This window comes from Salvelinus sp. IW2-2015, linkage group LG15 (assembly GCF_002910315.2).
Source record: "Salvelinus sp. IW2-2015 linkage group LG15, ASM291031v2, whole genome shotgun sequence".
Classification (NCBI taxonomy): domain Eukaryota; kingdom Metazoa; phylum Chordata; class Actinopteri; order Salmoniformes; family Salmonidae; genus Salvelinus; species Salvelinus sp. IW2-2015.
Window position 1 is genome coordinate 18144803 of NC_036855.1, and position 27206 is coordinate 18172008.

Genomic DNA, 27206 nt, shown 5'->3' on the forward strand with positions numbered 1-27206 from the left:
TTTCAATGGCAATAAGATTTTTATTTAAACATTAAGGCAGTGTTTTTGTTACACTGCTATCCACAAAGCTTGCTGGTGGGCATGTAGAATTAAACAGTGTGAATAGTTGTTCTGTAAATACCAACCTTGCAGCAAGCCACAGAAATATTTACATCTCTTCAGTTCTATATACAATCCTGGCTATTATACAGTGGGTTGTAATCATTTAAAAAAACAAATCATTACGCACAATACGATTGTTCAATGTCAAGGCTACCCCCCCCCCCCCCCCCCCACCACCTGTGGACAATACAGGGATCGCATCGGCCCTTCGATTAATTTGTTTTTCGTTCGTTTTGAATCATTCCTTTCATCACAAATGAAATGCTAACTATTAGCATGGAGAGTGTCATGACCATAATCAAAGCAAGCGGTGTAAGAACAAACAGAAACGAGTGAAAAGCAGAAATCATTCAAATACACATCAGTACATTTAAAACAACTGATTATTCTCGTTTCCTCTGCTATTTATTTAGCCAACACATCTGGATATGGTTTTGTCTTGTTGTCACGTCAAACTTTACTGTCACTTTGCTCTCTCCCAATGACTTCATGAATAGTCAATTGATATACAAGTGAAGACACAAACTATCTTATAATACAAAGCTGGGGTTACCTTGTAGTTGGTTGGGTCCAGTTACAAACTTTTCATTTAGCTGCACCTTGACTGATTAGATCTAAACCATGACCAGTATAATAGGTAGCCAGAGTAGAAACTTTATGTAATCCAGTGAAGAGGAAGGAGAGTGAAAGCTGTCCAACTGTTCCACGTTCATTACTAACACGTCTCCATTATGACTAACTCAACTCCCTCTTAACTAGTGGACAGGATAACACACTGCAGTGCAGTCCCTCTAAACAAGTCACACTGAGAACAGCTGTGCTTCTCTGGCTTCAACAGTCAATACAAGCCATGGACACCATCACACTCAATACAAGCCAGGGACAACAACATTAAAATGGACAAAAACTTAATCACACAAATGTAACAGTAACTTTTGGACTGTTTAAACCTCCTTTGAATCAYGACCATGCCAGAATATAATACCTTTCACTAAGGACTGAGGGTATGTTGCCTGAAAAAACAAATTGGGCAATGTTTATATGATTGCCTTTCAAACAGCACCCTTTTTACATCTTTCTTCTTGGCATTCACCTTTTATATGGCTATTGCTTAGCCTGCAAAGAGCAAGAGGACATTCAACTTTGACCATGTCGTTGCCCATTGTCATGGTAACCTGATGTGACAGCAGCAAGTTCTACAATCCTCAGACAGAATACACTGCTTTTCATTTCTTAACATTCACAACAGTAAGTTAGCAGCTCCCATTGTAAATCATGTGTAAGTTAAGCGCTAAGGCTGTGACAGATTTGGACAAAAAAAAAGACATCAAAAGAAGGACATTTCATCTGCTCTTGGTTTCAAAATTTCCCTGCATAAACACTTATAACCCTGGCATGTAGAAAAAAAATATTTAAAAAAATGTGCGTGTCACTTGGTAACTACTACTGTATATGTAAAATGAATGGCACTTAACACTATGAATCTTAGAACTGTACAAAATCGGTCTAGATAAAAATGTGCGTCTGGCCTGGTGAGGCAGAGCTCCTCTTCCTCTAGACAGTAAAAGTTCAGAGGTCAGACCGTCACAACAGGCAGCTCCTAGAGACAATAGGCATTCCATCCTAGAGACGGACTTCCAGCTGGCCAGCCGGGGCTCACACTACAGCCACAGCCGGCACCACCATGGTCCAAGGGGCATAGAAACATAGATGGCTTTTATTTGTCACCTCTTTAATGCAAGCACATTCCAACTCTAATGCCGGGAAATTTGCCCTAAAGCAGCTTTAAGGTTGGTCTCTAGCCGCACTAAGCGGACTAGGTAATATTTCACTAGCTGTGATTGTCGCTTGAGTGCGGGAACACTAAATCATGTATGTGGCAAGACCAAAAGAAACAGATGTTAAAGGAGGAGGACGCTTCTATTAGTAGGATTCTACACTCTTCTTGAGTCCATTCTCGCCTGCCCGAAACACACATTCTTAAAAATGCCATTGTGAACAGATTGACAACTAAGTGCTTAACATCCAAAAACAGTCTCAACAAACACATAGACATGATTCATATACAAAGAGTGAGAAAGTGTCACTTGTCTCTTAGTGCCATCCATCACACTCACAGTCCACTCTCTATTGGATGCCTGGAGAACATACGCCGCCACCGTTCTCCAATAACATTTAAAATGTATGATGACATCATCAGCAATGGACAGCATGTATACCCTGTTAACCAATGATATAACCCTCCCACGTACCCCCCAAGATACATCGTTGCAAATAAGAAACAATAACTGACACCATCAAAATTCACCATCAAAATTACTAACGGTCTCAGCTCACTTTCAAACACAAGACTGGACTGACTTGATTTAAAAAGGAGAAAACTAAATAACAAACACACAAAAACAATGTGTTTTTTTCCCTCCTGTCCATCATCTGATAGTGGTATAAATGCACCGGCCGTCTGCACAGTGTCCACTGTCATGTACTGTACTCTACTACACTATGGATGCCATATGCCTGGCTACCTGCCTGTCCCTCTGCACAGTGACATGGGTCACTTCCCTAGCAGACCTCTCCATGCAGAGCTCTGTGTGGTTAACTCCGTGTCCATGGGATCATTGGCAGAAAGAATGAGAGATCGAGATGGTCAATGGAGGCAGCAGGCTTCTCTTGAAGAGTAGAGCAGGATTCCTGTACAACAGAGGACACATCCATCCTTGTCCAGGGCCAGTGAATCCATCAACAGGTCAGATTAAAACACATGAGCATCAGACTATGTGGCCGTATCAAGTCCCATCCACAATCCGTAGAAGACACTAGAAACGTACACAAAAAAGTGAGTGAATTGATGTGTCCGTATTGATAAGGCCAGCAAGAGGGAGGGAAAGCAAGTAAAAAAAACAAGTGATTTGTCCTTTAGAGTAGTCCTGGAGTGAGTGTATACACAGAAACACCAACACACTCACTGAGCAGCAGTGTTTCAGCACACCACCATCAACGCTTGAGATGCTCAGTCAGCAGTGTGAGATGGGAGGCTAAGAGGTCACTCCTTTCCTGGGTGGAGAGTGTAGAGTGGGGTGGAGAGTGTAGAGTGGGGTGGAGAGTGTGTGTGTGTCTGCAGCAGCATTGGAGGTGGTTGATAGTTGGCGGGTGCTGTTCTGTTCCATGGCAGGGTCTCTCACTCGCTGTCAGACAGGGTCTCGTACTGAGAACACAACAGGGGCTTAGGTTCCTCCTCCCAGGCCCGCCCCTGCCCCAGACCCTGGGCCCCTAGCTGGCCAGAGGAGGGGGAGGGCGCTGACACCGGCATGCCACCGGGGAAACGCATGGTCAGGGGGTTACATGGGAAGGGAGTGGGGCCTGCAGGAAGAAGAACAGCAACAATACATCATTGAGTGCTGACCATGATGCCATGGGTAGCAGACTGCAGTACACAGGGTTTAAAGGTACATCTGAATATGAGCAGTGGGGGATGAGATGGTGTAGACGTGAGAGGTGCAGTATGGGCAGGGAGAAGGGGAGCCGTACCTGTGGAGGAGGGCCGGTCCTCCCAGACACGGTTGATGAGGGGCGTGCGGCGGTTGGTATCCCCCTCAGAGTGGACAGAGGAGGGTCTCTCCCCCCCTGACAGGCCCGGCCCGGGGGATTTGGCCTTCCGCCCGTTAGAGCGCCCGCTACCCTTTGGCTTCCCCCCACCTGCAGGCAGAAGAAGGGAACAAAACACAGCCCTGTGGTTAATTGACCAATTATATCCAAATGTATCTACATACCAGGTTCCATACATCTGAAGTTACAACTGTGAGAAACTAGTCTAACAAATATTAATGAAGTAGCCTAAATACAATATTTCACTTGTTATACATACATTACGGCTTCATAATTGGAAATAGTGCCTGCTATGAACACCAGTACATATAATGCACAGAGACAATACCCCTACCCTGTAACTGAGTGGAGGCTTATGACAGAGGGAGATTTGTGGGGTAATATCACACCTTGTTGTGAGTAAGAGTCCTCGGTCCGTCCGTCAGCGAGAGGATTAGCGTCATGCACACTGGCAGCCATGGAGTTAATAGCATTGGAGGAGGGAGGGCGCTCCTCGGCCTGGTCATCATACTTGCCCATCAGGGCCTTTCTGATAATGGCTTCCAGGCCTATGGTGTTACCGGATGCCTCAGGAGCCGGGTGGCTGCGGATACTTGCAGGTCCTGGGAGGCAAGAGGGGACAGGGGGAGGTTAGAGAGGGTGAGAGGGACATAACCAAGGCATTGAGTAGTGGGAGAGAGAGAGATAAATAGAGCAAGAAAGAGTGAAATAGAATTGAAATGGAAAAGAGCCAATATGAGAATGAGGAGACAGGGAAAGAAAAGGAAGAGGAGAGAGAAAGAGTGCAGTGGAACAGCAGAGGGGAAGAATAAACCAGGCAGCATATCCTCAGAGAGAAAGAGAGACGCAGATTTTGTCAGTGGGCATTATGTAGGTTAGGAGTCTCCAGAGGAGAGAGAGGGTGGGGTGTACTTTAGATTACACCCAGGATGTAGCTACTGCTCTCCAGTCTCCTGTGAGTAGCCTAGCTGATGCACATGCCCTAAAGCTTCAGGGGCACATAAGGGGCACATGGCCATATCTATACAAACTGGAGGAGAGCCTCTCTACTGTAACATGCTGATCTATACCACTACATAGTCACCAGAGTTGGGGAGTAACTATTACATGTAACGGATAAAATATATATTTTAATTTTTTTATCATCCCTTACAAGCCAAAATATTATAATCAGATTACAGATACTTTTGAAAAACTAGATGATTACTTCTAGGATTAGTTTTAAATTCAGAAAGGATGTTCGCGGGAAATTTTTTCCACCTTTCTGTTTTCTCAACGACATTCAATCCAGCATTGAACAAAAGGTGCAAGTTTGTTCCGCCGGAGCGAGTCTGACCACAAGTCAGAGACTGATGACACACCAAATGGGTTTGATGGATCACAGGAAAAAAACAGYAATAAGCTTTTGTAGGCTACAGTCCAAGCAATATCTTCTAAAACTGTTTGGCTAATCTATACTTCCATAATTCCAAGTCATATTCTTGAAGATCAAGGGGTTCAATTAATTGGAATGATTTGGTTTTTAATGTAAAGATATCATTTAATCGTATTATTATCTGTAGTAGAAAGCGATTGGTTAGAAGAAGCCTACATAACCAACCCATAAAGTAAAATGTAACATCCATTTATGGCCAGCTATGTAAACTTTAACATGATTTATCCTGCAACAGATGTCGTTCAATTGGTAATATTATTTTATCTTATTTTAATGTCTTAAGGGGAAAGTAATTTAAAAGTAACAAAGTAATCCGATTACATTACTGAGTTTTGGTTATCCAAAAGTTAKGTTACTGATAAACATTTTGGACAGGTAACTAGTAACAGATTACATTTAGAAAGTAACCTACCCAACCCTGAACACATAACAGCAAAACTAGCTAGCACAGTCCACGGTGCATAAATCACAGAAAAACTAGGACTACTCTAAGCACGTTATACAACAGCATTGTGGTTGAGAGTAACACTAATCCACCTCTCACCACAAATATCCCATGGTAATTAATCTCTATCTTACCTGCAGTGGTAGAGGCAGGCATGTTGAAAATCTCTGTTCCTGGCTGGCCAGCATCTGTAAATAGAAACATAATATTTTTTAAAGCATATTCTCTTTGTCAATGAATATAGTATCTACAGTACTACAGTATCAATGCTGTATGCGGTCACTGTGGGGGTGGGACTCACTGAAATCAGCGTCACTGCCGACCACGGTCATCTTCTTGATCATCTCCTGTTTCTTGGACTTGACAATGGCCGAGGTGCTCTCAGTGAGCTTGCTGAAGAAGGCTGGGGGCTGGGAGGTGCTGGGAGGGGAGCGAGAGCCCATGCTGTGGGGAGATGACCACATCTAGTTAGCGTCTGGAGAACTACTGTACTACTGCTTCCTACACTACGGCTATTACCCTCATTTTTTTTTAATCAAGAGTAGTCCAGAGATTGATTTCTATCTGTGCGAGGAAGGGAGGTAGGGTGAGACCTTACCCCTGCTCGTTGGGGTAGGAGGCCCCTTGTGTCTCTGGTTCAGACATGGCTCCTGCAGGGGACACTGGCTCAATGCCGTCTGCAGACATACTGACAGGTGATGCCTTGGGCTGAGGAGACCTAGGACACACACGCACACACACTAATAAGCCACTGGAGTATAGTAGTTAATATTCAACTTCTACATTTCCACATGCTGGTAGATATATTATACATAACATGCTGACCACACCGCTCGGTTTACGCCTGCGAGCGTTGCAAAATAAATGTACACATACATGTTACTCAATCATTGCATTCAAAGTGCTCGCGCTCGTCAACGAGCCTCGGCCTAGCCAGGCGCTAACATAGAACCTCTCCCATCTCCTCGTTGGTGTTTAGGAGCATATACCCACGTGGGTGACGGAAAGCTAAACTGAAGTCCACACTCCAGTCCAGTTGGTGGTGGTAATGCACCTTAAAGTTGGTTGCCAACCGCCATATAAAGTCCAATGAAGAAGAAGCCTGATGGAGGAGAGATTACTAGAAACTAACTCGCGTTACCCTTTTATCTGTGGATTAATTGTCTGAGTAGAGGACCTTGTGCATTTCAGGTAAAATAACAACCCAATGCTTATATCCCAGGACAAATTAGCTACCAACAGCAAGCTAGCTAAATTGCCATGAATGTTTAATGCTTTTAGACCTGTCCCCAAATTAATATAGTTGGTTCAGAGTTAGTTTTGTTAGTTCAACCTGCGTGTCTTGGTCGTGTCTYGATGGACAAAATCAATATGTGCGCGAACGTGAGTCAGCATGTAAGTAGATATATTGTACATAAAGTAACCTAACGTAGCAGGCGTAAAATATACACCTGACCGTCGACCCCGCTAAGGGTGTACATGAAGTAACACACAGTCCTGGGCCATACCCATCTCGGGTACGTTCCCCTCCTGTCCCCTCTGGAGTGTAGCGAGGTCCCTGGCTAGACTCCTGGGAGGCAGGCAGGGCATGGGGGGCGCTAAGGGGCCGGGTCAGGTCCAGGACTGGGTTGCTGTGGTAGGACTGCTGCTGGGCCTGTTGGCTCTGCCGGGTATAGTCCTTGGTGATCACCTCCTGTTACCCACACATAACATCACAGACACAGGTCAGACACAGGTCAGACACATGACAGGCAGCAAGGAGGAAACCTACCTACTTCTAGTGACTTCTATACTCCCACATCCCCAACCCGTTCAGCAAGATCTTTACCTTCCACTTGTCAGCCCCCAAGAAAAGCTCCCCATTTCATTTCTACAGAAGACTTTGATCTGAGAAGAACTGTATTGAAATCATCCTTATCATGGTAAATGCAACACTGATATAATACAGTAAAATATAATACATCTTTAAGATCAATATGAACACATGTCATTAACTAGTGGGCTTACGCTGATGTGCTGCGCCAGGGTGACCACCCTCTGGCTGCCTTTCGTCAGGGGGGATTGCTGGCCTGGGGACAGCCTCTCCTCGGAGGGAGAACGGTACGGACCGTGCTGCTCCATGGGCATCATCTTCTGTTGAGCTGAGTGTCCAGGACACAGCCCAACACACACAGATTGCACACAGGGGTGGAGCCATACAGAGCGCGCGAGAGCGAGTGCGCACACACACACACACACACACACACACACACACACACACACACACACACACACACATTAAGCAGCACCACCAGGTACACAGACACACACAGAGGGGAGAAAGAAGGCAGAAATTCAGTGGCTTGGGCCAGTTTGAATAGAGGCAGCTTACAGGCAGAGCTTGTTATAAAATAAACAAAAACACATGCATCATTAAAAAATGTCTTGTTTTCAAAACAAGTCCATTATGTGCACTGCTGACATTGTGCTCGGTAAACATTGCGTGACATCTGCTGTGTATAAGAGCGCAACAGAACTTTCCCTTCTGCAGAAATCCTGTCTCTACTATGGGTTGTCAGCCAGTGTGTTGGATTTGACAATCTACTTTAGATGACTATTGACTTATTTCCATATTGCACTCTACTCAAAGGAGAGACGCACAAATCTCAAACCCCAAAAATCTGACTAAGAAGCTAAGCGGTGACATAAAATGGTCCTTAAATTGATGCGCTTTGAAGAAATGGTGCCAAATTTAAGGACCACCAAACACTGCTGCTGCTTTTCACTCTATATTTATGATATAGGCCTAGATTTCAGCAGATCAAATCCTTTAAAAGTGTGCTAGCAACAAGTGTGTATGCTGTAGTAAAGTACCAGTTAAAATGGACCAGGACGTTCTCAGACAGCCCTAGTAAGTTCATTGAGGAACTATTTTGAGGTCATTCTCCCAGGGGACTTTAGGGAGTGCCCTAAGCCAATTTGACTAATCTCTGGCTTTCATTACAGAAACTGTGCGCAATGCGCATACAGTGTGTGTTGTGCTCTGGAATTGTTCTGCACCAGAGCATTCATCTTTGGAGCAGCTGATGTAAGTCAGTCCACCCCTGGAGGGCAGCATAGTTCCCTGGAGTACCACTGTGTTGAAGACACTCATCTGTTCTACTGCTAGAGCTTAGGAACAACATGACACGCTCTCTTCGACTGTTGCTACCATCTCTCAGAAAATAGTGTCTCCGGTCCATTTGAAATCCAGCTTTATAGTGGACTACTGTCTTCTCTCTGTAGCATTGTGAATGTATGGTTTATCTTTTTCCTAATGGACAATACTGAAGATGCAACAGTATAGAAATATATCACAGTCTGTTATACCACAATACTTCTCTGAGCTTTGCATGCACACACTTGCCCTATATGCATGTCAGAAATATTGATGTGGCACATAGCTTAACAAGTGTAAAAACAAGATCAACATTTTTTTGTGATGGGAAAAGTCTGAGGTTTTGTTGAGAGGTGTGCTTTGAGTGGTTTACATGTGGAAAAATCTGCATAAATTACAGTGAGGCATAATAAGGGCATGCAGATACTTTGTGGCCTGAAGCTGCAGCACCCCCCCCCCACCCTGGATCTTTTTTGGGGTCTCACCACCACCCCTCAAGCCCTCTCCCTGCCCCCCACCTCGACCCCCCTCCAGTGGAAGAGCAACACTATCTGGAGCCCCAGGGAGGGTCTGTCTGGTGGCTGGTGGGGCTTCAGGCTAGTGATGCACTCTGGAAGGCTCGCCTGAACATTTCCTACTACACCACTCACACTGGTTCATATTGAGAGAAGCCGACTGTCACACACCACAGAAGAAAGCTTAGGTCATTTAGGTAATCTAGCTAGCAATATTCTGCCTTACTTCTGGCACATTTTAGGTTTTGTGAGGTGAGTCTGTAAGGAAGGCGTCATTACTAACTATTAATCGAATATTAACAGAATTACTACAATCCTAATAAGCATACCAACATTACATCTCATAGATTAGTTTCTAATCTGGAACTATCAAACACTACAGGTGAACTAAGTCTGCAATATGGGGGGGTGCCACATGGAAACCCGTCATGTCCTGAAATGAAAATAAGAAGCAGCAAAGGATGTTATGCTTAACTTTTCAATGAACGATACCTTAAAGGGCACCTAGGATCTTTCTCTTCAAGGAAATACCAATTGAGTTCTGTATTTTTGCCATAATAATGGTCTATACATAGTAATTTAATAAAAACGAGCTGGATAATTTGATTTATCCAGCTCGTCAGCCGCTTTCATCTCCTTAATATTCTGTCCATATCTAGTAAGTCAGCTCCAGTTTCTGCTTTTTCTTCTGAATGTCAAAACGTGTTAAATAATAATATTAGATGTTCAAGTTTGGATCTTTTTTTTCTTTTTCAGAGGTCACCTTTGGTGGTCTTCAAGTACCCACATTTAAAAAACAAATGACATAGTTCTAAGTTACATGGAAAAAATGTTAAAATAGTATAGTGTTGGGGGAAAAAACGAAAACATGTAAAAATGAATTGGACTGATTTGATAATGCCAACCACCACAGCGTGCAATATGCCACAGACGAACGGGGGGAGGGTCTGGGTGATGAGGGGACCCTGGGATCCAGAGCGTCTTACCATCACTGGCGCTGTTGGCCACGAGCGAGCCCGTCTCTGGCATCCCCGTTTCACAAGAAATTTGACGCATGATAATCGCGTTTATGAAGTTGGCCGCAGTCATGGTGGTCTTACCGAGTGATCGGAGCTCTTGTTCCTGAACGGACATCGGTTTGTTTTGAGTCTTTTCCCTACTAGGCGTGCCACTTTCTCCGCGGCCAACATGGCTATCCGACTGGGGGGGCAGCAGGTGAGGTGGGGGCCGGCCTGAGTGGTGAGAGGCTGCAGAGCCCTGGGGGTAAGGCACGGGGTAACCCCCTTGGTTAGGGCTGGCCAGCTTGGGGTCAGATTTGCTGGAGGATATAGAGGGCCCATGTTGGTCTTGGGAGTGTTTAGGAAGGCCTCCCCTGCTCTTGCCACCATCCCGGCCCATTTCCTTGGGGTCCATGCTTGGTGGGTAGCCATCAGTAGGCATCCCGGTCCTCTGGAGGTGGCTGTAGCCTGGGTAGCGATTGGAGCCTGGCATGGACCTGGGAGAGGTAAACCAATCACTAGAACAGTCAGTGAACATGCCAACCACAGATGAACCCCCACTACAGCCTGCACATCATATTTAGAAGAAACACAGAAGGAGCACATGATATTCAGTGAACCAAAGCACATACTGTAGGAGACACTTAGCCATTTATCCGCCATGTTACCGTACAGCTTACCTTAGCACAGAAGGGTTGTTGTGGTCACTGACAGGCAGACTCTTGCCCCCAGTGTTGTGCAGGACGCTGGGCCTCTGCTGGACACTGTCCTGGGTACGAGGGGACACCGGGGAGTGCTGGTGGCTGTAGCCGGAGTGGGAGGAGGGCCTGACACTGTTGCTACCACCGGAGCTGTGCTCTGTGCCTGAGTGAGGGAACAGAGGGAAAACAGTACTCACATTACACACTGCACAGAGTAACATCTTTCATCTCATAGAACAGCAGAATACACATCACATACAGACCATGTGCTGTAAATGCGCTACTATAATGGTAATAACAAAACAGCGTAATAATGTAATAGCAGAGTGTGTCTAGATCTTTACACACCTGGTCTCCAGATGGGGGCATGTTCCACGTTGCCATGAGAGAACCCCTTCTCTCTGTCCCGGTCCCGCTCTCTCTCCCGCTCTCTGTCTCGCTGTCTCTCACGATCCCGCTCTCTCTCCTGCTCCCTGTCTCTCTCGCGGTCTCTCTCTCTCTCGCGGTCCCTCTCTCTCTCGCGGTCCCTCTCTCTCTCGCGGTCCCTCTCGCGGTCCCTCTCTCGTTCGCGGTCAGCAGATGGTGTGCCGTGCTGCTTGCTCATGTGTTGGGGCCCAACTACAGCAAAGGAGAGACACAAACAAAACACACACACAGATGAGTCAGTCACACAGCAACCCTTTCAAACACAGACAACTCCTCTGTTCCCAGGCCACTGGCTGGTGTGTAGAGTACAGTACAGTACAGTCCAGTCCGGTCCAGTACCTGGTGAGATGGGGGAGGTGTTGTAAGGCCGGCTGGGGAAACCTCCCTGGCCCCCGGGGATGTAAGTGATGCGGTCCATGGGGGAGCCGGAAGACCCTGCAGAGGGAGGGACTAGGACAGGTAAGTGTGGCACCTGAGACAGATCGATGATCCCTGGGGAAGAGAAGGCAAGAAGAACACTAGTCAAAACTACATTACACTACACCGGTCCAGCTAGGTCTCCTTTCTGTGTGCGTGTGTTTGAACTGTGACAAGAGTGAGGCTCACCGCGTGGGGCAGCAGAGTAGGGCATTTGGAGAGGCTGGTCCCGTGGCGAGAGCCCCCTCAGCAGGTCTGAGCGCTGGGCAGCCATAGCGGCGGCTGCAGGCCACTGGTGCATCTGCTGGGAGGTGATGTAGTCGTTGAGCAGCGTCTGGCGGTTCTCCAGGGCTGCCGTGTCGGGGAAGCCCCGGATCAGGTAGGGGTAGGGGTGAGGGTAGCCAGGGTTAGGGGCCAGGTGGCGAGGCAGGTAGTAGGCTGATAAATGGGGAGGAAGACAAAGAGATGCCATCATATTGTGCCATCATATCAAGTCCCATAATCCCTTCCCCAAACCACATCCTTTCAACAGACAGAAAGAAGAGGTATTTAAGGAGCTCCTCTGTAGTGTACTGTACAGTGGACACAAGAATGGACCAGCCGTGTACTGTGTACCTGGGTCGATGGGGATGCCCTGACGCAGGGAGGCAGGATCGAAGGATAGGGGGATCTGTCCTCGGTACACGTCGGCCCCCAGACCCTGCAGCAGACGCTCGTACGACACCAGGGACGCCTGTTGTTGTTGGGCCTGCTGCTCGGCAACGCTCGGCAGGGGTGACTTGCCGGAGCTCATCTCCCGAGGGGTGGGTGTGGCCTTGCGCTCCTGAGGCTGGTTCTTATTGGAGCCTGGACCACACGGAGAGGAGAGATGGGAGAGAGCAGGATGCTTTAGAAAACACACACACACACTGTGGCCTTCATATTAGGTATGTTAACACTAGGGGAGAGCAACTCAACCCAGGGCAAAAAACGATCAATGCATCTCAATCAGACAAGCTAGGAACAGACAGGAAGGAACGTTTGAACTTTTTAACGTTGGGATCCTTAATGTAATGAAATATCCCTAACTGAAAATCTTAGTTTCCTCCCCACAAAACTAAAATCTCAGTGCAGTTATCACAAAACATATCATTTTTTTGTGTTATAGCTTAACTCGTCAATAGGCTATTAAGTCCTGGGGAACGTTGTGTCATTTAAATAAATCCAGAGGAAGAGGGGAACTTTAGGCTAATTTGTGAGGCATGCAAGACAAGACATTGCGAGATACAGATTATCAAGACATTCTTTCTGCCTGCCCCCTCCTCTCTCTCCTTCACGCTGGCTCGCCTGCTCGTGCTCTTCATTAATGATGCGAGTGTGTGTTCAGTCTTAAGTCTGTTACATGTAAAATATCCTAGCCTATATATTGATGATAGGCCCTGCTTTACTGAAGTTGCGAGACATTGCAGGCCACAAAATGGTAAGATAAAGCATTCCATTGCGAGATACAGCTTTTGATTGCCGATAGATAGTCACAACCGTGCACTAGGCCTGTCTGCCTGGTGACCAAACTACTTATATTGTGCCCCTCCCCTCTCTCTCCGCCCCTCGCTAGCTCGCTGTGAAAGATGCGAGTGTTTGTGTTCTCGGAAGTACGGAAACTAATCAGTCTCCTCCGTTCCAAAAATACTAAATCTTTGGAGTTTATCTTTACACTCAGAAATGGGACTCGCCACCGGGAGTCGAGGAATCAATTATTTTGGAGTCAACATCTCCATCATTGCTAACAGTTGGAAAAATGTCAGAGAAAGGCAAGTGACAGCAGCGAAGTCCTGTATGGCAATACTTTGAGAAGTTAAATGAGAAGGAAATGCAACACTTAACCATCTGAAAGGGAGACAAAACTGTTGCTGGCAGCTGCATTGTGAATTCACAACAGAAAACCGATAATAAAATGGCTGTTTAAACTTTAAGAAAATGTTTCCATTTGTCACATCCCTATGACAGTGTACAGTCAGGTCTGAGGGTGTGACATACCTTCATGCTGCCGCTGGCCTGACAGGGGGGATCCTCGGTGAGAAGGTCCAGGGTAGGGAGCCCTTATGCCGCCCTTGTGTTCCTCGTAGCCCACAGGGCTGTGGTGAGCCTTGCCACCCTGCTCACCCCCCATTGCCAGGGGCGAGGATCGAGCCATGGAGCTGGCCGTGTTGACCACAGTGCTGGGACGGCCCTTAGGACCCTCCTCGTAGCGGCCCCGCTGCTCGGGTCCCCGCATCTCCAGGTGGGAGGGCATGCCGTAGTGGGAGCGTGGGGAGCTGGCGATTATGGAACGAACGTCGTGCCCCTTCCTTGAGCTACCCTGCTCCTGCTTCATAGGAGTGCCCTGAAAAAAAGACAATGAAAAATACAGAATCTTTCTACCAACAATAGTGACTTTTGTTGCTTTTTTTATTTTCCTGAGGCACTGTGCACTGACGTGCAGTGCATCTACAGTGTGGCATTCCACTCACCTGTGCTATGATGCCCTCTTTGCCAGCCTTGGGCATCATCATGCCTTCGGGCATCAGTCGGAGCTCCTCTCTGGGGATGAGGTGGATGGATCGGCCCCCCTCCTTCACTGTGGGCACAATGGCCTCTCGACCCTTCATGGGTTCAGCCATCTGGCCAGTTCCTCGGGACGGGGAGCCCTCTCTCTTCATCTGCTTGGCCTCCCGCCTCATGTAGCCATCCTGGATGTCCAGGTGACGGGGGATACCTGGGGGGAGGAGAGGAGGAACACAAACACACAGGAGTTACAAACTTCACGAGCCATTGTGCAACTAGGTGAGGTGACCATACCCTAATGGAATAAAAGAGTGGGTCTATTTGCTTACCCTGTGAAATGGAACCACGGATGTGGTGGGTTGGGTGTGGGTTGTCTCTCTCGTGAGATATGGCTCTGCCTATCAGACCTGAAGTAGGGGTCGAAGTGAAGAAAGAATAGCATTGGTTACCTCATTGTAGTCTACATAAAGTACATGCTAGAGCTTTTAGAAGGTAGCTGACTCCTAAACTTACCCTCACAGTTAGCTGAAGACAGTGTCTCCCTCATGGGAAACCCCCTGACATCATAGGGGCGTTTCAGCCCCAAGATCTCCCCAGGCTGGCCCCGGCCGTCATCTTTAGGGTTCTGAGAGGGTGGGCCTGAGGAGAACACACCACAAACTGTCAACAGAGGAACAGGGATAGTCCACCTAGAAATACCAAGCATCAGCGGGCATTGAGGGGTGGTTTTTACTCTTCAGAAAGTAGTCATACCCTTCAACTTATTCCACATTTTGTTGTGTTACAGCCTGAATTCAAAATGGATTAAATATATTTTTTTCTCACCCATCTACACACAACACCCCATAATGAAAACGTATTGAAAAATACAGAAATATCTCAATTACATAAGTATTCACACCACTGAGTCAATACTTTGTAGAAGCACCTTTGGTGACATTACAGCTTTGAGTCGTCTTGGGTATGTCTGTATGAGCTTTGCACATCTGCATTTGGGGATTCTCTCTCATTCTTCCTTGCAGATTTTCTCAAGCGCTGTTAAGATAGATGGGGAGCGGTGGTGAACAACAATCTTCAAGTCTTTCCAAAGATTTTCAATAGGATTCATGTCTGGGCTTTAGCTGGGCCACTGAAGGGCCTTCACATTCTTGTTCTGAAGATTTTCCAGCATTGCTTTGGGTGTATGCATGGGGTCATTATCTTGTTGGAACTTAAATCTTCTCCCCAGTCTATGGCTGTTTGCACTGAAGCAGGTTCTCATCAAGGATTTTCTGTATTTGGCTCCATATAGGTGTGCTACATTCTAAATCATGTCCAAATTGAATTGGCCACAAGTGGACTCCAATCAAGTTGCAGTGAGATCTCAAGGATGATCAAAGGAAATTGGATGTGAATACAAAGGGGTGTGAAAACTTACAGAGCATTCGGAAAGTATTCAGACCCCTTCACTTTTTCCACATTTTGTTACGTTACAGCCTTATTCCAAAATGTATTCAATAAAAAAATATTCCAAAATATACACACAATACCCCATAATGACAAATCGAAAACAGGTTTTTAGAAATACCTTATTTACATACAGTACCAGTCAAAAGTTTGGACACTCATTTCAGGATTTCTCTTTATTATAATAGTGAAGACATCAAAACTATGAAATAACACATATGGAATCATGTAGTAACCAAAAAGGTGTTAAAAATATATATTTTTCTTCAAAGTAGCCACCCTTTCCCTTGATTACCGCTTTGCACACTCTTGGCATTCTCTCAACCAGCTTCACGAGGTAGTCACCGGGAATGCCTTTCAATGAACGTCGTCGTTGTTTATGGATTGATGATATAATTTCTCTCTTCCATTGCCCTTTCCATCATTAAAAAACAAAATAAGTATATACGCATTTATTTTTTGTTTCTATTCTTTTAAGGACCAAACTCTGTTTTTTTAACTCTTGTTAAAAGTTAATTTGTGGAAATTCTTTCCTTCTTAACTTTTTAGGGATAGGGGGCAGCATTTTCACTTTGGATGAATCGCGTGCCCATAGTGAACTGCCTCCTACTCTGTCCCAGATGATAATATATGCATATTATTATTACTATTGGATAGAAAACATATATGGATATGTTCGCACTTCCTACGCCTTCCACTAGACGTCAACAGTCAGTAGAACGTGGAATGAAGCCTCTAGTGTGATGTGGGGCCAGATGGCTGCTATTTGAGTCAGTGATCTGGCAGAATGCTAGTTCCTGGTTACGCGCACTAGTCATGAAATCGCCATGCTTTCCATTACTCTGTAGACAAAAATGAATTCTCTGGTTGGAACGTTATTGGATATATATGATAACWACATCCTGAAGATTGATTCTCTACTTAATTTGACCAGTTTATTCGACCTGGAATATAACTTTTTGAAGTTTTCGTCCGAGTTCGCCTGGACCGGCGCCAGCGATTGGACATGTGAATTAAACGTGCTGGCAAAAGTAGCTAATTGGACATAAGTAATGGACATTATCGAACAAAACAACGATTTATTGTGGAACTAGGATTCCTGGCACTGCATTCTGATGAAAGATCATCAAAGGTAAGGGAATATTTATGATGTAATTTCGTATTTCTGTTGACTCCAACATGGCGGAGAAATGTTGTGTATTTCTGAGCGCCGCCTCCGATTATTGCACGGTATGCTTTTTCCGTAAAGTTAAAAAAKAAATCTGGCACAGCGGTTGCATTAAGAACAAGTGTATCATTAATTATATGTAAAACATGTATCTTTCATCAAAGTTTATGATGAGTATTTCTGTTATTAGACGTGGCTCTCTGTAATTACTCCAGATGTTTTGGAGGCATTTCTGAACATGGCGCCAATGTAAACCGAGATTTGTGGATATAAATATGCACATTATCGAACAAAACATAAATGTATTGTGTAACATGATGTCCTATGAGTGTCATCTGATGAAGATAATCAAAGGTTAGTGATTAATTTTATCTCTATTTCTGCTTTTGTGACTATCTTTGGCTGGGGAAAATGGCTGTGTGTTTTTTGGATTTGGTGGTGATCTAACATAAATATATGTTGTGTTTTCGCTGTAAAACATTTTAAAAATCGGACACGATGGGTAGATTAACAAGATGTTTATCTTTCATTTGCTGTATTGGACTTGTTAATGTGTGAAAGTAAAATATTCCTAAAAAATATTTTTGAATTTCCCGCGCTGCCATTTCAGCGGAATGTTGGGGGGGGGGGGGTTCCGCTAGCGGAACGTGTGTCCTAGAAAGGCTAACCTCTCTGGGATATCGCCAACAGCCAGTGAAATTGCAGGGCGCCAAATTCAAAACAACAGAAATCCCATAATTAAAATTCCTCAAACATACAAGTATTATACACATATTATATTGTGTAATATTATATTGTACATATTATTCAGCCACAGTGTCCGATTTCAAATAGGCTTTACGGCGAAAGCACACCAAACGATTATGTTAGGTCAGCACCTAGTCAAAGAAAACCCTACAGCCATTTTCCAGCCAAGGAGAGGGCTCACAAAAGTCAGAAAAAGCGATTAAATTAATCACTAACCTTTGATGATCTTCATCAGATGGCACTCACAGGACTTCATGTTACACAATAAATGTGTGTTTTGTTCGATAAAGTTAATCTTTATGTCCAAAAACCTAATTTGAAATAGGTGTGTTATGTTCAGAAATGCATTGCCTCAAACAAACATCTGGTGAAAGTGCAGAGAGCCAAATCAAATTAAAGAAACACAGGGCCTCCCGGGTGGCACAGTGGTCTAAGGCACTGCATCGCAGTGCCACCAGAGACTCTGTCGCAGCCGACCGGGAGGTCCATCGGCGACGCACAATTGGCCTAGCGTCCGGGTTAGGGAGGGTTTGGCCGGTAGGGATATCCTTGTCCCTACCGATCGCGCACTAGCGACTCCTGTGGCGAGCCGGGCGCAGTGCACGCTGACCAGGTCGCTAGGTGTATGGTGTTTCCTCCGGCACATTTGGCTGGCTTCCGGGTTGGATGCGCGCTGTGTTAAGAAGAAGAGACTTGCTCGGGCAAAGAAACACGAGCAATGGACATTATACCGGTAGAAATCTGTCCTTTGGTCTGATGAGTCCAAATTTGAGATTTTTGGTTCACCCGACCTCAACCCATTTGAGATGGTTTGGGATGAGTTGGAATGCAGAGTGAAGAAAAATCAGCCAACAAGTACTCAGCATATGTGGGAACTCCTTTAAGACCGTTGGAAAAGCATTCCAGGTAAAGCTGGTTGAGAGAATGACAAGAGTGTACAAAGCTGTCAAGGCAAAGGCTGGCTACTTTGAAGGATCTCAAATATGTTTTGATCTGTTTTACACTTTTTTTTGGTTACTACATGATTCCATATGTGTTATTTCATAGTTGTGATTCCTTCACTATTATTCTACAATGTAGAAAATAGTAAAAATAAAGAAAAACCCTTGAATAAGTAGGTGTGTCCAAACTTTTGACTGGTACTGCAAGTATTCAGAACTTTTGCTATGAGACTCGAAATTGAGCTCAGGTGCATCCTGTTTCCATTGATCATCCTTGAGATGTTTCTACAACTTGATTGAAGTTCACCTGCGGTAAATTCAATTGATTGAACATGATTTGGAAAACCACATACCTGTGTCCCAAAGTTGACAGTGTATATCTGAGCAAAAACCAAGCCATGAGGTCGAAGGAATTGTCCGTTGAGCTTTGAGACAGGATTATGTTGAGGCAGAGATCTGGGGAAGGGTACCAAAAAACGTCTGCAGCATTGAAGGTCCCCATGAACACAGTGGCCTCCATAATTCTTAAATGAAAGAAGTTTGGAACCACTAAGTCTCTGCCTAGAGCTGGCCACCTGGCCAAACTGAGAAATCAGGGGAGAAGGGCTTTGGTCAGGGAGGTGACAAAGAACCCGATGGTCACTCTGACAGAGCTCCAGAGGTCCTCTGTGGAAATGGGAGAACCTTCCAGAATGTCAACCATCTCTGTAGCATTCCACCAAATCAGGTCTTTATGGTAGAGTGGCCAGACGGAAGCCACTCCTCAGTAAAAGGCACATGACAACTTGCTTGGAGTTGCCAAAAGGAACCTAAAGAACATTCAGACCATGAGAAACAAGATTCTCTGGTCTGATGAATCCAAGATTGAACATTTTGGCCTGAACCGTCACGTCTGGCGGAAACCAGGCACCTGGCCAAAACCATCCCTACAGTGAAGCATGGTGGTGACAGCATTTTTTTCAGTGGCAGGGACTGAAAGACTAGTCGGGAAAGATGAACCTAGCAAAGTGCAGACAAATCCTTGATGAAAACCTGCTCCAGAGCATTCAGGTTGTCGTGTATTTGGCTATGTCGGATTAAGTGATATGACATGCTATTCTATAAAATCCTTTCTCTGTAATTAATATTACCTGATTGAGCAAATCATGTAAATGTAATTAACTAGAAAGTCGGGGCACGACGAAAGAATATTTATAGAGCAGTTATCTTCCGAATAAACACTTAAAGACCTAGTAATATTTTACATCAATAGCAGTCAACATTAATCGTCACCTTGTTTCAGTCTCATCTGAAAGTTGTAAATTCTTGGTTATCTTCATGAACCCTGGCTAACAAGTTGAATGAGCAATACAAAATTGGGTTTAATTATTTATTTACTAAATACCTAACTAATCACACAGAATTACATATACACAGAATGAATCATAGATTACACATTATGTCATAAAGGAAACCGTCCCTAACGGACGGAACAGATATGACAGCTGGTTACCCAAAGAAAAGGGGGCTGGGTTTGAGTGAAAGAGCGGGAAGACTGAAGAACAAAGGGAGAAGCGATGTCTCTATCGGGCCGTAGGCAGCTACTCTATCGTAAATACAGAATCTTATGCATTCTAAATTACCGCCCATTTGGAAAAGGAAAATACAATAAATAWTTACTCTGAGCTGCGCTTCAATAGGTTGGCGGTAGATGGAATGCCGTGTTGCCCAACAGAGTCCTTTGAAGAGTGTCTCTGGTGGTGAATGGGAAACGTTGTAGTGTCATCATTGTGTGGTAGACGGGATACTCTGTCCATCCTTTCCTAGCCCACGTTTACAGCGGCCACTGCTAACTCAACGCCTCGGAGGTATCACTTCTGTAGCAAATAAGAGTTCAAAGTTCATACCATTCGCAACCAAAGCTCACGCTGAGGTTGGCTTCGTTCTGTAGTTGACATGTTAGTCCTTTTCAACGTATGGACCGCCATCCTATCGTCCTCGGAAGAGGAGGTTACATTTTCGTCAAGGCCTTGTATAGTGGAGGGAGAAGGGTGTGTTTCAAAGTTTATAACCCATGTCTCTTCACAGGGGCGGGCAACTGATTGAGCAGAGCCCTAACCTTATGAAAACCCAAATCTCTCATTTGGAAGCTAAAATTACATTTCATCTGGTACCAAATAATTTTATATTTAAACATTTGAATTGCACAACAATTCCATGTGAATCTGATAACTATAACGTGTAGACTTTCCCAGATACAGTTTATGTCGTCCTGTCATCAGTCATAATGTCTCAGATGACAACCGAACTGACATCATATTCATTAAGTACCAACGCATATTTTCAACTGGTTCTATTACCGAAATATGGTTCCTTTCCCCCCACTTGTTTGATGTTCCCAGACTCTCTCTGTTTAACAAAGGCTATTCAAGAGAGAGAGGAAAGGGAGAAAGGTATTTATGGGGGGGGGTCATAAACCTTACCGAACAGGCCAACGTCATGACAAGGTCTTCAGACTGGAACGAACGTTCACCTTTCAACCGGACAACAACCCTAAGCACACACCCAAGACAACGCATGAGTGGCTTCGGGGCAAGTCTCTGAATGTCCTTGAGTTGCCCAGCCAGAGCCCCGACTTGAACCCATTCAAACTGGAGAGAACTCTCTGGAGAGACCTGAAAATAGCTGTGCAGCGATGCTCCCCATCCAACCTGACAGAGCATGAGAGGATCTGCAGAGAAAAACGCGAGAAACTCCCCAAATAAAGCTGTGCCAAACTTGTAGCGTCATACCCAAGAAGACTCGAGGCTGTAATCGCTGCCAATCGCTGGGTCTAAATACTTACGTAAATGTGATATTTAAACACAATGGGAAGTATAATTTATATAAAATGTTGATGTATAATAATGAATTCATTACCTGAATCCATCTCTATAGCCTATAAGCTTTAACAAATTATTCATACAAATATGATGAGGCCTCTCATAGACTAGGTCTTGTAGAAAGAGGGTCAACCAAGTTAGGCCTGCCAAATTAACGTAGCATTTGAAAAAATACATAAATCCAGCCTAGAGTATAGCCTATCATCATCAAAATAAAAAAAATGTGTTTATAACATGCACAATTAGAAGCATCAATCTATATAGAGCAAGCTTGACTAAATTCCAGCCCAGTAACTTTGCTCACCGCATCCTCCTTTGACTGTCTCGTCTGGCTGCCACGAAAAGCCCTCACCTTGGAGACAGTCGATCACATCATTGTGGAGCTGCTGATCTGCACGAAGTGTGTGCGTGCCACTGGCCATGTACTTTACTGGACATGCTAGCTATTCTCGGCGCCACATCATCACTTCAAACGCATTCCATCTTAGTGTTATCGGTTGGCCTACAACTACTGGTAGTACCGGCAAAATGTAAGTTATGAATTGCAAATCACCATACAGCTGACACACTTCGATTTCAATCATTTTGACTTCAATTTGGCCGTCTAAAATACTATCAGCTTGCACTGCATCTTTGCTGATGAATGCCCTGATCTCTGGCCAGTGAATTGGTTCAATGACATTGTTGTTTCGTATATTAATCGCTTCTAATAGATCTGAAAATGATGCATGAACCATGAATTTAACCGACTGTTTGTTTATAACGAGGGATGTCCCACATTTAACCTGGACAGATAAATAGTAGGAATCTGCGCTGGCTTCAGCCATGACGGCATGAGAGAGAAATGAAACATCTGCATGTCGCTTGCAGGTGTGAGCGTGTGTGTTTCAATGTCCAATCCGAGAAAGTGCGAGAAAAGTAAGGCGGGGCATCCGTTAAACAGTAATTCAACTTCGTCCGGCCTATGGCTGTTATGTAACTAAATGTGGGAAAAGTGAAGGGGTCTGAATACTTTCCGAATGCACTGTATGTAAATTTGATATGTCATTTTCAATAAACTTGCAAAAATGTCTCAAAACATGTTTTCCCTTAGTCATTATGGGGTATTGTGTGTAGATGGATGAGGAAAAACAATACATTTAAAATTCAGGCTATAACAACAAAATGTGTAATAGGTCAAGGGGTACGAATACTTTCTGAAGGCATTGTAAGTAAGTGAAGTAGCACAGCGTTTCTAGAAGGTTAGAGTACTGACGGTCATAGGTGAGGATGTGTCCACTGATGCCCTCGTAGACCACGTGTCCTTTGGACAGGAGCTCATCCCGCTCCCTCTCTGCTCTGCTGGGGCTGTCCTCTGTGATCAGACGGGTTATGGTCCCCTTGTACAGCATGTCTGCCGGGGTGCCCTGTGGAGGGAGTGGGACAGACATAGGAACAACACTCAATCATCTCACAAGATATAGAGGACATCAGTTTCACAGATTTCATTAGTCGTTGTTGTAAGTTCTGAATACTTACAGTACCAGTCAAAGGTTTGGACACACCTACTCATTCAAAGGTTTTTATTTTATTTTTTATTATTTTCTACATTGTAGAATAGTGAAGACATAAAAACTATGAAATAACACATATGGAATCATGTAGGAACCCAAAAAGTTTTAAACAAATCAAAATATATTTTATGTTTGAGATTCTTCAAAGTAGCCACACTTTGCCTTGATGACAGCTTTGCACATTCTTGGCATTCTCTCAACCAGCTTCACTTGGGATGCTTTTCCAACAGTCTTGAAGGAGTTTCCACATATGCTGAGCACTTGTTGGCTGCTTTTCCTCCACTCTGCGGCCCAACTCATCCCAAAGGGTTGAGGTTGGGTGATTGTAGAGACCAGGTAATCTGATGCAGCACTCATCACTCTCCTTCTAGGTCAAATAGCCCTTACACAGCCTGGAGGTGTGTTGGGTCATTGTCCTGTTGAAAAACAAATGATAGTCCCACTAAGAGCTAACCAGATGGGATGGCGTATCGCTGCAGAATACTGTAGTAGCCATGCTGATTAAGTGTGCCTTGAATTCTAAATAAATCACAGATAGTGTCACCAGCAAAGCACCCCCACACCATCACACCTCCTCCTCCAAGCTTCACGGTGGGAACCACACATGCGGAGATCATCCGTTCAGCTACTCTGTGTCTCACAAAGACACTGGTTGGAACCAACAATCTCAAATTTGGACTCATCAAAGCAAAGAACAGATTTCTACCGGTCGAATGTTCATTGCTCGTGTTTCTTGGCCCAAGCAAGTATCTTATTATTGGTGTCCTTTAGTAGTGGCTTCTTTGGAGTATTTCGACCATGAACTCCTGATTCACGCAGTCTCCTCTGAACAGTTGATGTTGAGATGCGTCTGTTACTTGAACTCTGTGAAGCATTTATTTGGGCTGCAATCTGAGGTGCAGTTAACTCTAATGAACTTATCCTCTGAAGCAGAGGTAACTTCCTGTGGCGGTCCTCATGAGAGCCAGTTTCATCATAGCGCTTGATGGTTTTTGCGAAGCACTTGAAGAAACTTTCAAAGTTCTTGAAATCCTCCGGATTGACTGACCTTCATGTCTTAAAGTAATGATGGAGTGTCGTTTTCTATGCTTATTTGAGCCGTTCTTGCCATAATATGGACTTGGTCTTTTACCAAATAGGGCTATCTTCTGTGTACCACCCCTACCTTCTACACCTGCATTACTTGCTGTTTGGGSTTTTAGGCTGGGTTTCTGCACAGCACTTCGTGACATCAGCTGATGAAAGAAGGGCTTTATAAATACATTTGATTGATTGATTTATTGATTGATTGAAAATTGATTGGCTCAAACACATTAAGGAAAGAAATTCCACAAACTTTTAACAAGGCACATCTGTTAATTGAAATTCATTCCAGGTGACTACCTCATGAAGCTGGTTGAGTGAACGCAAAGAGTGTGCAAAGCTGTAATTAAGGCAAAGGGTGACTACTTTGAAGAATCTCAAATATAAAATATATTTGGATTTGTTTAACACTTTTTTGTTACTATATGATTCCATGTGTTATTTCATAGTTTTGATGTCTTCACCCTTACTCTACAATGTAGAAAATAGTAAAAATAAAGAAAAACTCTGGAATGAGTAGGTGACTGGTACTGTATATTTTTCCAGAATTAAATTTTTCATTGTGATAGCTCTGGTGAGTAAGATCCTACGGAGTGTACATCATGCACTGATGCCACATAAGAATACAATTTGTGTCTCAGACAATAAGCCCCACAGGCTCTGCAGTGCTAACACTAGGTGACAAAATGTCAGCAGCAGGTTTGGTCGGGGCTTTCTGTCATATCTCTGGCACACTTTGCTGTGAGTCATATTTCCGCAGTGGCCGCTGAGTGTTTATGTAAGCCTGCTGGGAGGCTGATAGAGAGCACACAAGGCTGTCATTGGAGCCTGATATGGAGTGTTGGAGGGGGGGGGGGGGGGGGAAGAGGGACATGTGTTGCCCTAGATCACATTTCCTGTCTGTTGATTACAGCTCTTTCCAAAGAACGGGGGTGGGTGGGTGAGGGGTGTAGTATAGGTCAGGGGCCAGGGCATCTACCCCTCAGCATTCAACTTTATCAAGGGAGATGCGAGCGACGCACCTGATACAACAAAGCCTTATCTGTACACGCGCACGCACGCATACACACACTTTCGCTTTAGCAGTCAGCTAAAAAAACAAGGAAGGAGCAGGCTACTTCCCCACCCGCTCTGATTACATCTCTCTCACCTTTCCCTCAGTTATCTATCTGGGCATATATAACATCACCCCATTTCAAGACCAGTTGGCCGAGGCAGATATTACAGCAGGCTGAGGACTGTGCATATCAGTGATGGGGCTTAGTGAGTGGAGAATAAACAGATAAATAAAGTAGAGAACAGACGTGGTACAGTGTGTACCTGTTGCTAGGGCGACAGGGAGCAATCAGAGCCACGATCATGTCACACCAGGCAGGATCAGCAGGGAGATCCTGCCTGCCTGCAGCCCCAGCCTTTAACCCTGCCTTGCCTGAACACTAACTGAGCCTGACTAACTTTCCAGCCTGTGGTCATGACCTCTCAACACGTCTATGTCATTGTCCTCGTTTCATTTGGAGGCATACAAACAGTCCGGTGAGACTTTTAGGTCAAAGCTGATAAAGTTATGAGAGTAAATAAGGCACAGTAAGCAGAAGCACATTGTAGTGTTGTGGTCAGTGTGTTGCTCTTACCTGGGTGATGGAGCCTCCCCGGTAGGAGATGGGGGAGTCCTGGTGCACTCTGGTCCCTGGGATGCCCTTTGTGATGCTGCCCCCCTGCACTGCTGGCAAAGACCCTGCAAATTCAACACATCCAGGAGCAGAGTCAGAGCTTTATATTGGCATAGACATCTGTTTATGTACCAATAAAAAAAAAATGGAAAATCCGTATAAGCAGAGAGCAGTGTACACTTGGTGCCCAACATCAAGGGGTGTGGAATGTATCTAGTTATGAACTCACCACGTCCAGCGTTGGCGTCATGGGGCATCCCCTGCGTGGACAGGTTCTCTGCCAGGGATGACGGGCACCGTGGAGACAGCTGCTCCTGCTTCACCACCGGGTATGGACCTGGTGTGTGTGTGTGAGTCAGAGAGGGACAGAGTGAGACAAGAGCAGAGAGGAGAGAGAGTGTCAATGGAGAAAGCCCAGGACACCCAAACTCTACAATTGAAGGTTAGAGTAAGAAGAAGGCAACTCACCAGCAAACCAAGGCTGGGAGTGCTGCACCCACTCCAGACACTTGGACTCACCCACTTTCCTCTGATCCATCCAGGACAAACCCATCTGTGCAGGGGTCATCTTCCCATGGTCCATCCCGTGAGCCGGGCTATGCAGCTGCACTGGGGTGCCCTGCGAACCACATAACAACAGTGAGCATGGTGAACGGCAACACTAAATTCACTTTCACAATAACTCAACATCTAACGGGTGCTATGGCTCTCTCGAGTAGTGTCCTATACCTGTGTGATAGACCCCCCTGGCTTGTTGGAGGAGATGAGAGGGGGTGGCTCTGGCATATGGAGGGGGAGCACCGCTGCCAATCTGGCACCATCCTGCTGCAGACCAGGGGGCCCAGAGTGGCCAGCCTGCTGGAAAGCTGAGAGCAAAGACAGAAATATACTTTAAAAATATAGACATGGCAGTTTAGGGAAGCAAAGTAGGGTTGGTTAAGAATAGCACAGAGCAAGGAGGCATAACAATGAAATGGGAGATGAGACTTGAACTGGAATAGAAGGGATGAGGGTCTGATGATGGGAATAGGGAGGGGTGAGGGTATGATGATGGGAATAGGGAGGGATGACGGTTTGACTAGAGGGAATAATAGTAAGGTAGGGAAGGTCTGGGGAATAGAGAGGGGTTGTAGTGGGACAGTGGACAATCAAAGCACTTCTAACTCACATGGCTCTCAGATATCTCAAATCTTATTAGCCAACACCCGTCACGTGATCGGGTCCTTCTCACAGGCATCTCAGCTAAGAAGTAGGCTACAAGTGAAGACAGACACAGCGGGGACGCAACTGCGCGGATCCTTCTTATCGAATTCCGAGGCGCATATTGAATATATCCATCCACATTTGGCCTACAGTACTTTTCGTCAGCCAACAAGATGAGTAGGCCTTACAAACAGCAAAAGCTATAGCCTGTCAATGCACTATCCCCCATA

The 27206-nt window shown here is 45.1% G+C and overlaps 1 protein-coding gene across 18 annotated transcripts in view; it reads right to left on the reverse strand.

The window, feature by feature from the left end:
- ncor2 (nuclear receptor corepressor 2) overlaps positions 1-27206 on the reverse strand; it is a 190275-nt gene continuing 163069 nt past the window's right edge. For 10 of the 18 annotated variants that reach the window (XM_070446998.1, XM_070446997.1, XM_070446995.1 and 7 more), the window contains 23 exons: positions 26503-26639; positions 26242-26392; positions 26003-26110; positions 25735-25838; positions 22723-22873; positions 14818-14943; positions 14634-14711; positions 14271-14515; positions 13798-14143; positions 12397-12627; positions 11971-12219; positions 11704-11856; positions 11287-11556; positions 10918-11101; positions 10226-10734; positions 7596-7729; positions 7040-7281; positions 6187-6306; positions 5890-6032; positions 5723-5776; positions 4098-4310; positions 3631-3798; positions 1-3462 (listed from right to left, as the gene is read on the reverse strand). In XM_070446998.1, the coding sequence (XP_070303099.1) occupies positions 3281-3462; positions 3631-3798; positions 4098-4310; positions 5723-5776; positions 5890-6032; positions 6187-6306; positions 7040-7281; positions 7596-7729; positions 10226-10734; positions 10918-11101; positions 11287-11556; positions 11704-11856; positions 11971-12219; positions 12397-12627; positions 13798-14143; positions 14271-14515; positions 14634-14711; positions 14818-14943; positions 22723-22873; positions 25735-25838; positions 26003-26110; positions 26242-26392; positions 26503-26639 (4298 nt within the window). In that variant the 3' untranslated portion in view covers positions 1-3280. Of the gene's footprint in view, positions 3463-3630; positions 3799-4097; positions 4311-5722; positions 5777-5889; positions 6035-6179; positions 6307-7039; positions 7282-7595; positions 7730-10225; positions 10735-10917; positions 11102-11286; positions 11557-11703; positions 11857-11970; positions 12220-12396; positions 12628-13797; positions 14144-14270; positions 14516-14633; positions 14712-14817; positions 14944-22722; positions 22874-25734; positions 25839-26002; positions 26111-26241; positions 26393-26502; positions 26640-27206 lie in introns of those variants that run through there. The other 8 variants (XM_070447005.1, XM_070447003.1, XM_070447001.1 and 5 more) reach the window with 6 other exon arrangements.